General features: G+C 40.8%; 1 protein-coding gene across 3 annotated transcripts in view; it reads left to right on the forward strand.

Annotated features, from left to right (window-relative positions):
• The window catches only part of LOC118776529 (mediator of RNA polymerase II transcription subunit 13-like), a 69,859-nt gene that overhangs the window by 7,043 nt on the left and 49,680 nt on the right, over nt 1-13,136 (forward strand). For all 3 annotated transcript variants that reach the window (XM_036526890.1, XM_036526892.1, XM_036526891.1), the window contains exon 2: nt 10,845-11,082. In XM_036526890.1, coding sequence (XP_036382783.1) covers nt 10,845-11,082 — 238 coding nt within the window. The remainder of the gene's footprint in view (nt 1-10,844; nt 11,083-13,136) is intronic.

Consider the following 13,136-nt stretch of genomic DNA (forward strand, 5'->3'; position numbering starts at 1 on the left):
ACACCTGTTTTCCTGGATACTTTTTATTCAGTGTGTCTTTTATTCTTATTATCACTATTATTGTTGTTGTTGTTGTTATTTACTTGCATCACAGAATAAACCAGATAAACCTCTTAGTTCATATCAGCTCTATAAAGACAAATGGTTAAGGACTGGTAGTTATTTATCTACTAAGCCAATATTGACTGACTTAATGTAATTATAATCTATGAGGTTCCTACCTTCCCTGTTTCATAAAAAAATCCGTTATCTTAGTATTGTCTGAGTGATTAGGGTTTCAAAATAAGCCCTTTCCATTTGCTACCGTTACATTTTGTCTCTCTGATGTAGGTGTCTGCCTTGGTAACTCGTAGCAAACAAGCAAGACGGTGTTAAGAGACTGCAGATTTTTGTTGTTTTGGGAAGCAGTGATTGGCATTTCTCCAAGCAGAAGCAGTTGAGATCTATCTATCTATCTGTCTTTCTCTCTCTCTCTCTCTCTCTCTCTCTCTCTCTCTATCTATCTATCTATTGTTTTAACACCATTTCATAAGGAAATTTGTTATAAGAATCAATTCTTAAATACACGTGGGTGCTCCTTTCTTCTTTCCTATTCCCATAGTGCCTTGCACACTTGGAAACAGCTTCATCAGTCACAATATCACAACACGTTGCAAAAGTATGGTGGAAGATTTAGCAATTTGAGGTCTATCTTTACCAGAACCCCCATGCTTTGGATTCCATATTAAGTGTATATTCAGTGTATATGAGTGCTTATGAAATTTTTCTGAGCAGAGAAATTATTGTGATGTAGCTCACAGTGGCAGTGCTTATTTCTTCAAAAATGTTGGGATCAGTGTATGGCTGGGCACAGAACACCTAAATACAAACACCACAACATGTTTGTGCTGCTTAGTGTACCATACGGCCAAGTGCTTTACTAAGTATTAGGGGATTTACAGCAGTAATGTTGCCTGCAGTCTATCAGGTAATGTAAGAAAGTGCTGTCTTGTAAACAAAGGAAGCTGTTGCACTGAGGGAAAAGTAAGTACACTCCAAATGTAATACAACAATGTGCCAAAGCTTAGTCCTTTTTTTCTGAGTGAGATTCACTGCTCCACCCACCTTGTAACCAAAAAACCAGCCGCAGAAGACGTGCAGTATTGGGGAAGTGGGTTGCAGGTTGAAACATGTAAGGTCTGAACCACTTCACTGTGGTAGAGTCATAGTATAGTAGGTCTGTGCTTATGTTTTCTCCCAAGCTGCTCCTTCTCCAAATTAGGTCTTGTGTAGGGTAGCAAAAATGACCTTTGGGTTGTGAACAGAGGGTTGTGTGTTCAGATCCTGGTCACTGACAGGCATTCCCTTATGAAAAAGTAATACACTTGTCTATTCCCACTTTTCCCATAAAGTTCACCAGATTAAGAAGTGCCAAATGTGCAGGTTCCAACAGCTCCTTTATTAGTATGTTTTTTTTTTTTTTTTTTTTGCTAGAGAACTGCTCTAGTGGCAAGAAAGGAAAGGGTGAAATAATGATGGATGTCTGTGAACAGTGTACCCATTTGGTTCGGTATGTGGACAGTCCACCCACATGGTTACAGTCAGATGAGTGGACAGTATGCCAATTAGGTCAGTTCAGTCAGTGTACCTGTGTGGTCAGGTGAGAGATGGTGTACCCATTTGGTCAGATGAGCAGACAGTCTAGCCATGTGGTCAGGTGAGGAGGGGGGGGGGGGTGTACCCATTTGGTCAGGTGACTGACCAGCACACATGGTATGAGTACAGCTGTCCAGTAGGAGCTGGATCATGACTTATTTGAAAATATCAGACATGTCTGGTGTCACTGGTGGTTCCAGGCAGGTGTGCTTTCAGTGCTTGGTGACTGTATCAACAAGGCTCACCCAATATTGCTTTCCATATCAGTGCCACAGGTCAGACTGGTGAGGGGCGCTACACAATGGAGCTGTAATTGTCAGGGGAGGGAAGTGAGGCAAGCATGCTAGTTTTATTTACAGTCAGCAGAAAAGGCCCACAACTGCTTGAAATGTTATCTTCCCTCTGTAACCCTGGAGACAGAATCTTGAAAATTAAATAATTTCCAGAAGTCTTACAGATGTTTTCTGTTGCTTAGCAACTGTGTATTTTTCCCCTCACCCTTTTCCCTTTTCTTTCTTTCTATTCTGTCTGAGTTGATTAAGTTACACTGGAAACAAGCTGGCAAAAGAAGACATTGGAAGACTTGTTTATTTATCACAAATTAATCATTTATTTTAGGTTGTCTAGTGCAGCCATTAAAGACCAAGCACAGGAGTCTTATCTAACGTACCCGCTAGCCAGAAGAACATGTGAGGCTTTAGAACAGATTTCTGTCTGTCTTTGCGAGACAGATTTCCTCAACGCATCCTCTCTGCTTGAATTGAGCAAAAACCTGTCAGTTTAGGGGAGTCTGAGGATAATGGACATTTTCCGCTGTGTGAGCTAGCTGACTGGCAGGTGCACCTGTCCCTCTGCTCCATGGGGATGGTCATTGCCTCTAAGGCAACTCTTAACCCCCATAGTCTGGGGCAGCAACAGAACATAATATGGCCTTTGAACAGTCCTCCATTATCAGGACTTGGGAATGCCTTTGCAGTGGACAGAATCAAGAGCTGGGGAGATCCTTTTTCACAGCTGCATGCATCTGTGGCATGGTTGTCTGCTGTTGATTCATTTATGTGGTACTTTAAAATACAAGAGTCCAAGAGTTAAGGACTATATATATAACATTTTGTTAACATTTGCATGTGCTGTCTCATGGGGGTTATTGAAATTGAAAACAGAATAGGGGAAAAAAAACAGAACAAACAAACAGGCACAAGACAGAAGCAGCATTCAAATAGTTTGTGGTTATGTGGCATGTATGATATGTTCTCTATGGTACCTATGGCAACACTGAAGTTGTATTCGTATGGCATCCATGCACATGTATCTACAGCAAAAGTTAGCTTAATTAATTCATATCTGTAGATGCGATTGCATCTGACCAATAATTTATCATTACAGAATAAGTTCTATGCAGCCTAGTGGTGTAATATGATGTAACATTTGAATTAAAAACTATACAGGATTTTTTTTTTTACAAATGTACATCATGTTTTTTCTCTTTTTTTAATGTCTTGTATCATTATTTACAACATGCCATTTTCCATTTTACAATCTGTGCCAATGCTTGACCTATTTTCCAATTTATGTTGTATTTCACCTATGATAAAAATGTGTTCCCTTTTATGGATATTTTTGATTTTATTTTGTAACACAACTATTTCATAAAGGGAAGATGCAGTACTCCTCGGAGATGGTATGGATTAGCCTATGGTTGGGAGTTACGTTTTGCAACCTTTAGGAGCCTGTCCTATGTTTTTTGGCAAGCACAGTGCGGTCACTTCGCCTTCTCTCTTCCCCCTTGAATAAGCATTGCTATCTGCGGTTAGTGAGCAATTTATTCTGGGCCATCCTTTTAATCTGCTGGGATCAGGGCCTGGCTGGAACCACTGTACATGGTGTGCTGTTCCTGTGAACAGCCAGTGCTGGGATCCGCCTGCCCACAGCGGCAGTATGAAGTGATCATGATCAGGACTTAGGGCGAGCCACCAGAGGATGCTGGAGTTTTAAAACTCAGGTGGAACTCTGCAGCTGTGTCCTTCACCTATGCTAAATTGCTTCTTGGTCTGTTTAAATGGGTCAAATGTAAAAAAAGAAATTGAAGTTGTCATGTCTGGTAAGCGTTCATGTTGGGTGATGCAGTGAAAGGTCTTGTTTCCCTGAAATAGGGGCACATGTTTGCTCACATGTTTGGCACTAAACTCCTTTGTGCTGACTCATGAGACTGGTACTGGTGCTTCATTAAACCCATGTAGTCTTCCTAGTCTAGACATGAGCTATTTCTCTAAGAATCAGGGATTGCTGAAAATTGCACTTTTTAACCATGACTAAATAGAGAACTAGTGTGTATAGGTGCGGTGGTTTGCAGGTGGGTGTATGGGTTAGATGCTTTTAGATAAGGGGTGGTGTCCAGTGTCTCTGTTCAAATCACCAAACATGACTGGGTGACCCAAACTTATCCACCAGAAAGGAGGAAACAACATTAAACTGGCTTAAGCTCTCTGAGCTCACAGAAACTCTCAAATGTCAAATTACATCCTCCAGGTGGTACAAAAACTTATGATGTACCACACCATGAGTAAAGTGACATTTCAAAAGTCCTGTGAGTCTGATAAGGTCTGTAGTAAAGCATTTTATTCAGTGGTACTAGTAAGCTGTGTATGTTGGTAATGCTCTGTGAATATATGCCTGTGTTATTCTATGTAACAAAGTGTGGAAGAATGCAGCCCTTGGTTGCATTGTCAATGTTGTATGAGGAGGAGTATAATATATTTTAGCATACCGTTTCACAAGTAAGTCAATTATTTCTGTATCCTTTATGTAGTTTTGTGGAGACTTCGAGGCATGTAACTCAAATGACTTCTTGAATAATATGCTCTAAAATATATGCATTAGATGTGTGTAAAGTGTTACTGATATGTCTATGACATTGAAATATATCACTGCATTAGATTTCATATTTTAGTATGCATTGACAGATATTACTGTTACATGAAGGGGTACACAGCTTTGAGGGTTACTGCTTGGTAGATGCTAATATATGCACTGGTGCTTGACCTTGTGTGTTCTTTGGTCTCTATCTCCTTGTCTCCGGCACGTGCTTGGCAGGGGTTTGCAACAGGAAGGAGACTTAAGAAGACAGACTGTTCGTTAATGCTGTTGGGCAGCTGCCCTTGAATTTTTCCCAGGCGGTTTACGCTGTGATGAAAGTTCAATGTTGCTGATGTTTTTTTTTTTTTTTTTTTGCTAGGTCTTGATGCTTGTGTCACTTGTGTACAGCTTCATAGATGCTCTTAATGGTGTGGCCAGTGTCAGATGTGTTACATTTCCAAGGCTTGTTGCCTGCCCTCTCTGATCTCCTGCCCTCTCTGTATTCCTAGAAATGTTTTTAAGTCCATATGGCACATATGAATCTAGGGTCTGTATCATACATTGGAAGCGCTACTGGTTGTGAGATGACACAGAATGTGGTTTTGTTGAGTGAAAACAAAAGTACAGAAAAACCCATATGTTAAATTTTATTGCAAAAGCTTTACTGGGTAAATTATCGCAGTACATATCTAGTTTGCTGATATATTGCCCCAGTAGCTATAACACTAGATCATCAGAGAAAATTCTCCTCATGGTCCCAACCACCCGAACAGAGCTGGGTAAATCTGCCTTTTTCTTTCATGAGCCGCAAGCTTGGAATGAGCTGCAAGGCATACTTAACTTGGAATCTTTACCCTCTCTCGGTATACTTAAAATATTTTAAAATCAGTTTTTACAGAACAATGTCATTGCTTTTAACATATGCCATTATTTTCCATGATTCTTCTTAGCCCCTGATCCATGTATGTTTTGTGTCTGTTTGTTGTATTTTTGATATGTTTTTGTGGTGTTATCTGTCCTTGTTTGTACCTTTACATGAAACCTTTTTTTATCTCATTTTGCTGCCCATCTTGACCAGGACTCCCTGGCAGAAGAGATATTGTATCTCAATGGGACCTTCTGGGTTCAATAAAAGATAAATAAATAAAACATAAGTATGGCAGTCAGGCAGGGACTTCCAGAGTTGGGTATTCTTCTGAATCTGCTCATCAAATGGGGATGCACAAATTATATGCCCATATACAGTAATGCTGTTGTGACCAGTTGATCCTGTACAGTGTTTCTGTTACTGCTCTCCAGGCAACACGCACATCTAATAAAAACTCTCACTGGGTCTATAGAAACATTACAAATTTAAAAGAAGATGGAGTAGTTACATAGTACATACAGAATAAGTATAGCATGCTGCCATACAAATTATTATAGGGCATTAAACACACACACACACACACACACACACACACACACACACGCACACACACAGCTGCCACCTTCCTCTGGAGTGACAGGACACGAGGGACATTTCCCTGGAGTAATTGGTCAAGGATGCTGAAGTGTATCCTCTGCCTTTCAATATTTGAAAACTTCCTGTGATGGACAGCACAGTTTTACCAATTTACCAGCTCTAGACAGCTGCTATTCCACTAATCGTTGCATGTAGTCTGATGTTTTTGTGATGTTTTATTCGTAGTAGCACCAGACTTTTTGGGTCAATAATGATTAAGAGAAGAAGCCATCTTACACCAAACAAATCACACACGTTTTTCCTGTATTTGTAAATTTGTGGGAAAAGAAAAGCATGTAAAATATAACATATTTGCACAAGAGGCATGAAACAAACAAGCTGTTTTATCCCAACAAACAAGCTGTACATGAACTGCACATAGACCCATCTTGCTGAGTAGATATGAAATTGAAATACTGAATAATAAATAGTCAGATGTCAAATTCAGCATAAATAATTGACATTGATTGTATACAAGTAAATTTATTTTTATTTGCAAATTGGTATTTGCTGTGTGTGGGCACACCCATGTGTGCTCAGAGGTGAGGAGTGGACTGTTAGGTGGAGATACTTACAGCCAGTTAAAATATTTCACTCATCATTTGAATCCTCCTGACACTGGCTGTTTCAACAGTGAACATCCAGTGAATATCCCCTAAAGAGTTGACATCACTATTTTATTTAAAAAATTGGATGCACTGCCTAAAGCTGATTATCAAAATGCAAAAGATGTACAAAAACAGGACTATACAAATATTTGGTTGCAAATGTTGCTATTGGTAGTGTCACTGTGGTTGGAAGAATACATATTGTTATTTATTGATAGAATCGAATAAACTTTACTGCGAAGTTGTTCTAGCTAGGCAGTTAGCAGTAATTTATTTGTTTTTGCCTGTTCTGCTGTATGCAAGCTTCAGTGTGTATTGGCCACATTCTCTGCTTAATAGTATTACCCACATAATATAATTGTTCTTTTTTGCATAAAGCAGATTATTCTTGCCCTAATTGTGACACTAAATATTATGTGCCTCTGGAACATTTACAAATGCATTTAGGTGGTGTGCATATGTGTTTAGTTCATCTGCCCACATATACTTCATTTAGTAATATACTAATATCAAACTTTTGCCATTAATGCCCTCCCTCAATATACATCTTGCAGATTGAGACTGTCCTGTATGATCCGCACCTGTGCTGTCTTCCATTTCTCCTCCTCTAAGCAACCAAATGAATGCCATATTTGCAAGCAAAGGCATGTCTGCAGTAATTCTACATTCACAAAATCATAGCTCATTTTCTAGCTTGCATCTGTCATGAAATATTTTTGGTAAAACTTGTGAGACTGAAATTTGGTCACAGATTTCCTTTGTGAAATGAGCTCTGGTTCCCTAGGTGACCCCATTTTCCTACTTCTATGTGTGTTGCACCCCCTTCTGACCATTTCACAGGCAGAATTTTGATGTAGTTGACAGGACAGTTAAAAAGAAAGAGGGAGAAGAACTGATATGCAATTCACATGAACTCACACTTACCACACAACATGCAACGGTCACATAACAATCACATGTAAATAACAGAAAACATTTGCAAATGAAAGTTCCTGTGTGTTTCATGAGTTGATGTACCAGAGTTGCATAAACAATAACCCAGTATTTGTGTCCTGGTACTACATGTCTGCTTAGATAATTAGGGAGGAATCTGGTGGATGTGTGTCACAAATACAAATGAGCTGATTCAAACTGGCTTCCATTGACAAAAATAGAAGTTGGAGCAAAGAACACTTGTGACTTGCTCAACCAAATTGTAAAAAGTCAGACTTAAAATTAATACAATATACATATAAATAGCGGGCTAAGAACACAGAAGAAATTGTTTCATATGTGTATACACACACACACACATATATTTATTTATTTATTTTGAAATCAGTTGAGTCTGTGATCTGTCTGGTATCTAGCTGCTGTCATGATAGGTTTTCATGTGTTCACTTAAACTAGAGTGGAGCAGGACAGGCTGATTTTGATTTCCACTCCTCATTGATAACATGCAATCTTGGCGCTGAGAGTTTGACCACCTCCACCCCTTGTCTTCCTTGGAACACTGTGTAATTCCAGGCTGGTGGAGAGGAGTGTATATCCTGGCCTGGTTGATACATATAGGATTCTGGGAATTTGGTAGTTAGCATGTGGTGCAGTGGAGACTGACCCTGGGCCAGGGTCTTCTGGTTGCAGACCTCATGGAGCCCACAGTAAAAGTGCATTCTCTGCCTCTCTGGCTATTTTTAGCCCAGATTAGTGGTGTGCGAGTGTTTATATCTCAGATTACGCTCGCTCTGTTATAATGGCAGTGTGCAGAGTGCTCTTGCAATTACAAGGCACATTTTCACTCAGGCAGCAGCTGCAAGAAGTGGCGTCCTTTTACTCCCAGAGCCTGTGGTCACATGTTGGCAGAGGTCGTGACCCTGACGTCATCCTGGCACACTTGCCCACCCATGGTAGCAATCAAATCCTGGGTTCTGTAGAGTACACAAGGTGCTCATTGCCCCTGGTCTAAATATGGTCACGCTCTGGGTTAATAGAGGTTTACCACCAGTCAAGGCCAAGTTGTGTAGGCTGCTCTTGTCCTCAGATACCAGCTTCCAGGGTTGACAGGCACAAGAATGATCAGGCTGAAGATATTGAGTTAGACCCAGAAATTCCGGTCTTATTAGCTTTGATCAGTGGGTGTAGTAGTGTTGGGAGCGAAACTTAATTTAGGTAACATATTACATACGACACGCTACTGTAAAAAAAAAAAAGATTAAGTGAAATCCACAAATATTGTCCTAAATAATAAGAAAGATATTACATTTTTAATTATTAAAGCAATATGGTACCCATTAGATATCATACTACTTTTATAACAGTTGGCTGAACTTTACTGAAGGTTAGCTGAGAAGGTTGAGAATGTTTTTTTTTTTTATAAATATATTTAAAATATGTACATTATTACCATTTTGGTAGATTGTAATATATTTCTGCTTTGCTTTAATATATTTTAAATATATATACTAATACAATATATATTCTTGGGCATCACAACATATTTCTCAATAGATTACAATATATTTCATTTCTGTATATGGTAAGAAAAGAGAATTTAACTTATATTAATTGCATGAAGCATGATTCTGCCAATGAGAGTAGTTACTTAGCCTGTTACAAAACCATTGCTATAGTAGTGTTCCTATCATTATCTAAAAGTGTTGCTGGATTCCAGCTAACGAGCTATCTAGCTAGCAAGCTGGAGACACCTTTGTTCATTTCATGTTAAGGTTACAGACTAAAGTTCAGTTGCTAGTTTACTACAAGAACTCCTTGCTTCTCTTTGTTGTATGCATTGACTTGTCACTACATTTACATTCACAGTACAGTTACTGAGATGAGAGTCCATGTCCTGGAAGTAGGTCCATTTTTGTTTTGGAAGGGCACACATTCGTTTTGGCCAAGCAAGATGTTACTTCACCGTGTCGTGCTCTCAAGTGATGGCTGCCAGTAATTTGTGACAAGCACTCTGCCTTGTGGCCTTCCTGGCATTATTTCCTTGGCTTGCAACCCGGGTCTTTGAATTGTTGATATAAGGATGCAATGATTGGTACTTTCAAAAAGAGGCATGAAAATTACATTTACCTGTGGCATATCAGGGAGTTTTGTTATGGCTGGAATGCAAACTGACCAATAGTAACAATAGATCAGAATTAACCGCTTTATAATTTTGTATTATTTTAATTACATCCCTGTCATAATGTTCAAAACTAAAAATCAAGAAGACACAGACACAAGAGCATGTCTACTTATGCAAGGAACACCTCCTCAGTAACAATGCATCACTTCATGAAATGAAAATATTGCAGTGTGAAACTTCAACATGTGCTTGTAAAGCTTCAGGCAAATATTGAATAGTTATTTTTTTCCTTTCTTCTTTCTTATGCACTGCCAATTGTGTTCCAGAATCATGGCTCAATCAAGGCTTGGCATTTACTCCACAAATGCAACAACCAACCAGAGAGCCCCATTTGTATATTAACTGTGGCAGCACTGTTAATATCACAGAAGTGGGGAATATACACTTTCCTTGTATGTGCTGCATGTTTGCAAAGATTATGGCAAATATGACTCTTCTATTAATTACCCCGGTTTAATTAAAATTGCTTTCAGATTTGGGCTTGGTGTGGTGCCACACAAGTAAAGTGCTTAGGGGAAACACTAGTTGTGATAAAACCCAGTGACATCATCCCCATTGTATCAAGAGATTAGTTACTTCAAGTGCTCTATAAGTTTACAGGTCAATATAAACAGATATACCAAATTACAGAAAATTCCTTTTGTAAAATATCTAACATAAAGGTAATACATTTATTAACCATGAAATGTAACTATCATAGAAAAGCACAATTAAAAACTAAACGAGTTCTACAATGACATTTATTCATTTGGCAGACGCCTTTATCCAAAGCGACTTACGATAGCGTTCTTTTGTCTGACACAGTTACTGACAATTGCAGTAATAAAGTGCTTGCATGTTCTACAGCAGTGAATAAGCTCCAACATTGATACCACATGAATAAAGTGTGTGGTGCTCTCAAGTTAATCAGTGATTCACTTTTCATCATCTCCCTCCATTTCCTCACCCCCCCCCCCCCATCCCCCTATCATCTGCTTACCTCTTCTCTTACCTCTTATTTCATCCTTGCTTCTCCATCTTGGTCTTAACCCAAAATGAATAAAAATGGCCTCTCTGTTCATTTCCATAAAATGCCACAATCAGACAGTTGTCTCTCTCTCTCTCACACTCTCTCTCTGTCCCCTAGGCGGAGCTGACTGGCATCAAATGGCGACGGTACAGATTCCGTGGGGGGGGCGAGTGCGGGCCGGTGATTTCAGCACCTGCTCAGGACGACCCCATTCTGCGCAGCTTCACCCGGTGCGTTCAGGCCAACCTGCTGTGCGTTTGGCGGCGCGACGCCAAGCCCGACGGCAAGGAGCTGTGGATATTCTGGTGGGGCGAGGAGCCTAACCTGGCTGACATCATCCACCATGAGCTGGAGGGTGAGTGGCGGCACCTCCGCGTTGCTCTTCCACTGACTTTCTGTCCCTCGACTAGACAGCTGCAGCTTTGCACAGTTGTATGAAAATCGAAATGGAGGATGTCCGCCGCTAGGTTTGAGAAAGGAAGAGGACTGAAAACAGAGATGTGAGACGTTCAGATAGAATGAGAGACACTGCCTTTTTCCCACCTCACTTCCTAAGGAGTAGCATTAGGGGAACCTGTACTTTGAAATGGTAATCTTCTATTTGTACAGTCTTTATCATTTCTTAGGTGATGGTAGTCTTTTTGAATGTTAGTGCTTCTGGTGTTTTGTCACAGCCTTCTTGGTCTTGTATGTTGGTTTATTGGCTGCATGCTGTGAAGTAGATTTTCTCTTGGCAGTCAACAACTCCTTTGTGCATACATCACAGAGAGATATCTCACCTGAAGGAGTGCTAGGCTCAGCAGAAATGGCTCTGTTTATAGAAACATTTGCATTATCTGGCTGCAGATGTGTGAGACGTTTGGGATGTTTGGCATGTTGCCCAAGTGGTTAGGGAGAGGTGGTCCTCAGGGGGATTCTTGTGCTGTCAGTGCTGGATGTTGGACACTGGCTGTGGTTGAGAGCTGCCTCTGTGGCCCATCAGAGAGGTTTGGAGAGAGCACAGAGTGACATTGTATATGCTGTAGGGATAAAGTGAGTGTAGATGAGAACATGGAATTAGGAATTCAGGCTTGAAGGGCTCTCTGGAGGAGAGGACTAGACCCCTTTCTTTATTCCTGCTCTTTCTACTTGTTCTTGTCTGCCACCACTATATAAACGAACTTAAATTATATGGCTGATTTTTCATTTTCCTGTTGGGCCTCACTGTCTCACTTTGTCTTACCTGCAGGTACCTCTTTACTATGTTTTTAGTGATGATGCGTATGTGTTCTCAGAGTCTCCATGCTTTTTGTAGGTAGAATTGGGGGTGACTTTCCTGTTCCCCCTTACCCTGTCTTAGACTCCCCTCTCTCTGTGTGGCTGGGGGGACTGGGGAGTGGGGAATGGTGGATTAGAGTATAAATTGGGAGACACATTTCTCTGCCCACTACTGTGTTCTTCCCCTCTGCCCTGTTTTGGACAAGATACATGCCATGCTATTCTATGCATGCACATAAAAATACAGACAGACAGACAGACAGACACACAGACACACACACACACACACACACACACACACACACACACACACACACACACACACACACACAAAGTGCCATGACTATTTGGTAAGTGCAGTTTAAGTCGCTGTCAAGTCCCCATAATGCAATGGCTTAATCCCCACCAACTTCTGCTCTGTGGGATGCAGACAAGAGCAAGCTGGCTGGTGATAAAGTCCCAGGAGGTGTCGGGCAGCAGGTTGGCTTCTGGTGTCTAAGATTACAGACAAGCAATACACCTCTGATGCTGTGACTAATGAGTTTAAATGAGGGGTGAGTTCTAGCAGTTTGAAAGGTTAGAGGATACAGAGATCTCCTGAGCACTTTCACTGTGGAAGGTTAAAGCAAGGCCTCTTGCTGCTGTGGATCTCTGACTGATAGGATGGCTGGAGTCTTTGCAGGAGCAGAAGTGAACTGCTAAACAAATACGCATTGAAGAAGAAATTAAACGCATACCCCTTTAATTTCTCATCTGCATCATTTGTTCACATTTCTTCCGTAAGACTGAAGTGACGTTTATTATTGTCAAGCGATCTGACCTGGATGTGTGCCTTTACCTTAGCCTCAGGATAAGCGAGGGCTGTTGTCAGTCCCTCACTATCCAAGTGGCTGTGAGGAAGGGTTCCCCCACTGAATAAAGTGGAGGCGTGGGGGGAGAGGGGAGTGGGGAAAGAGGGCAGATTACGATGAGGCTCTCACACAGCCTGGGAAAGGTTAACCCCCTGGTCTCTGATGACAGGGGCTTTTATCTCCCATGCAGCAGGGACTTCTCCCAGAAAAGTCCCCCTCAAAAACAAGGGAGGGGGGTTCCCAGACACCCACAGTCCCTCAGTCACCAACCCTCCCCCCACAATCTTTCTAGGTCCTCTGG

This window comes from Megalops cyprinoides, chromosome 4, assembly GCF_013368585.1.
Source record: "Megalops cyprinoides isolate fMegCyp1 chromosome 4, fMegCyp1.pri, whole genome shotgun sequence".
NCBI classification, from domain to species: domain Eukaryota; kingdom Metazoa; phylum Chordata; class Actinopteri; order Elopiformes; family Megalopidae; genus Megalops; species Megalops cyprinoides.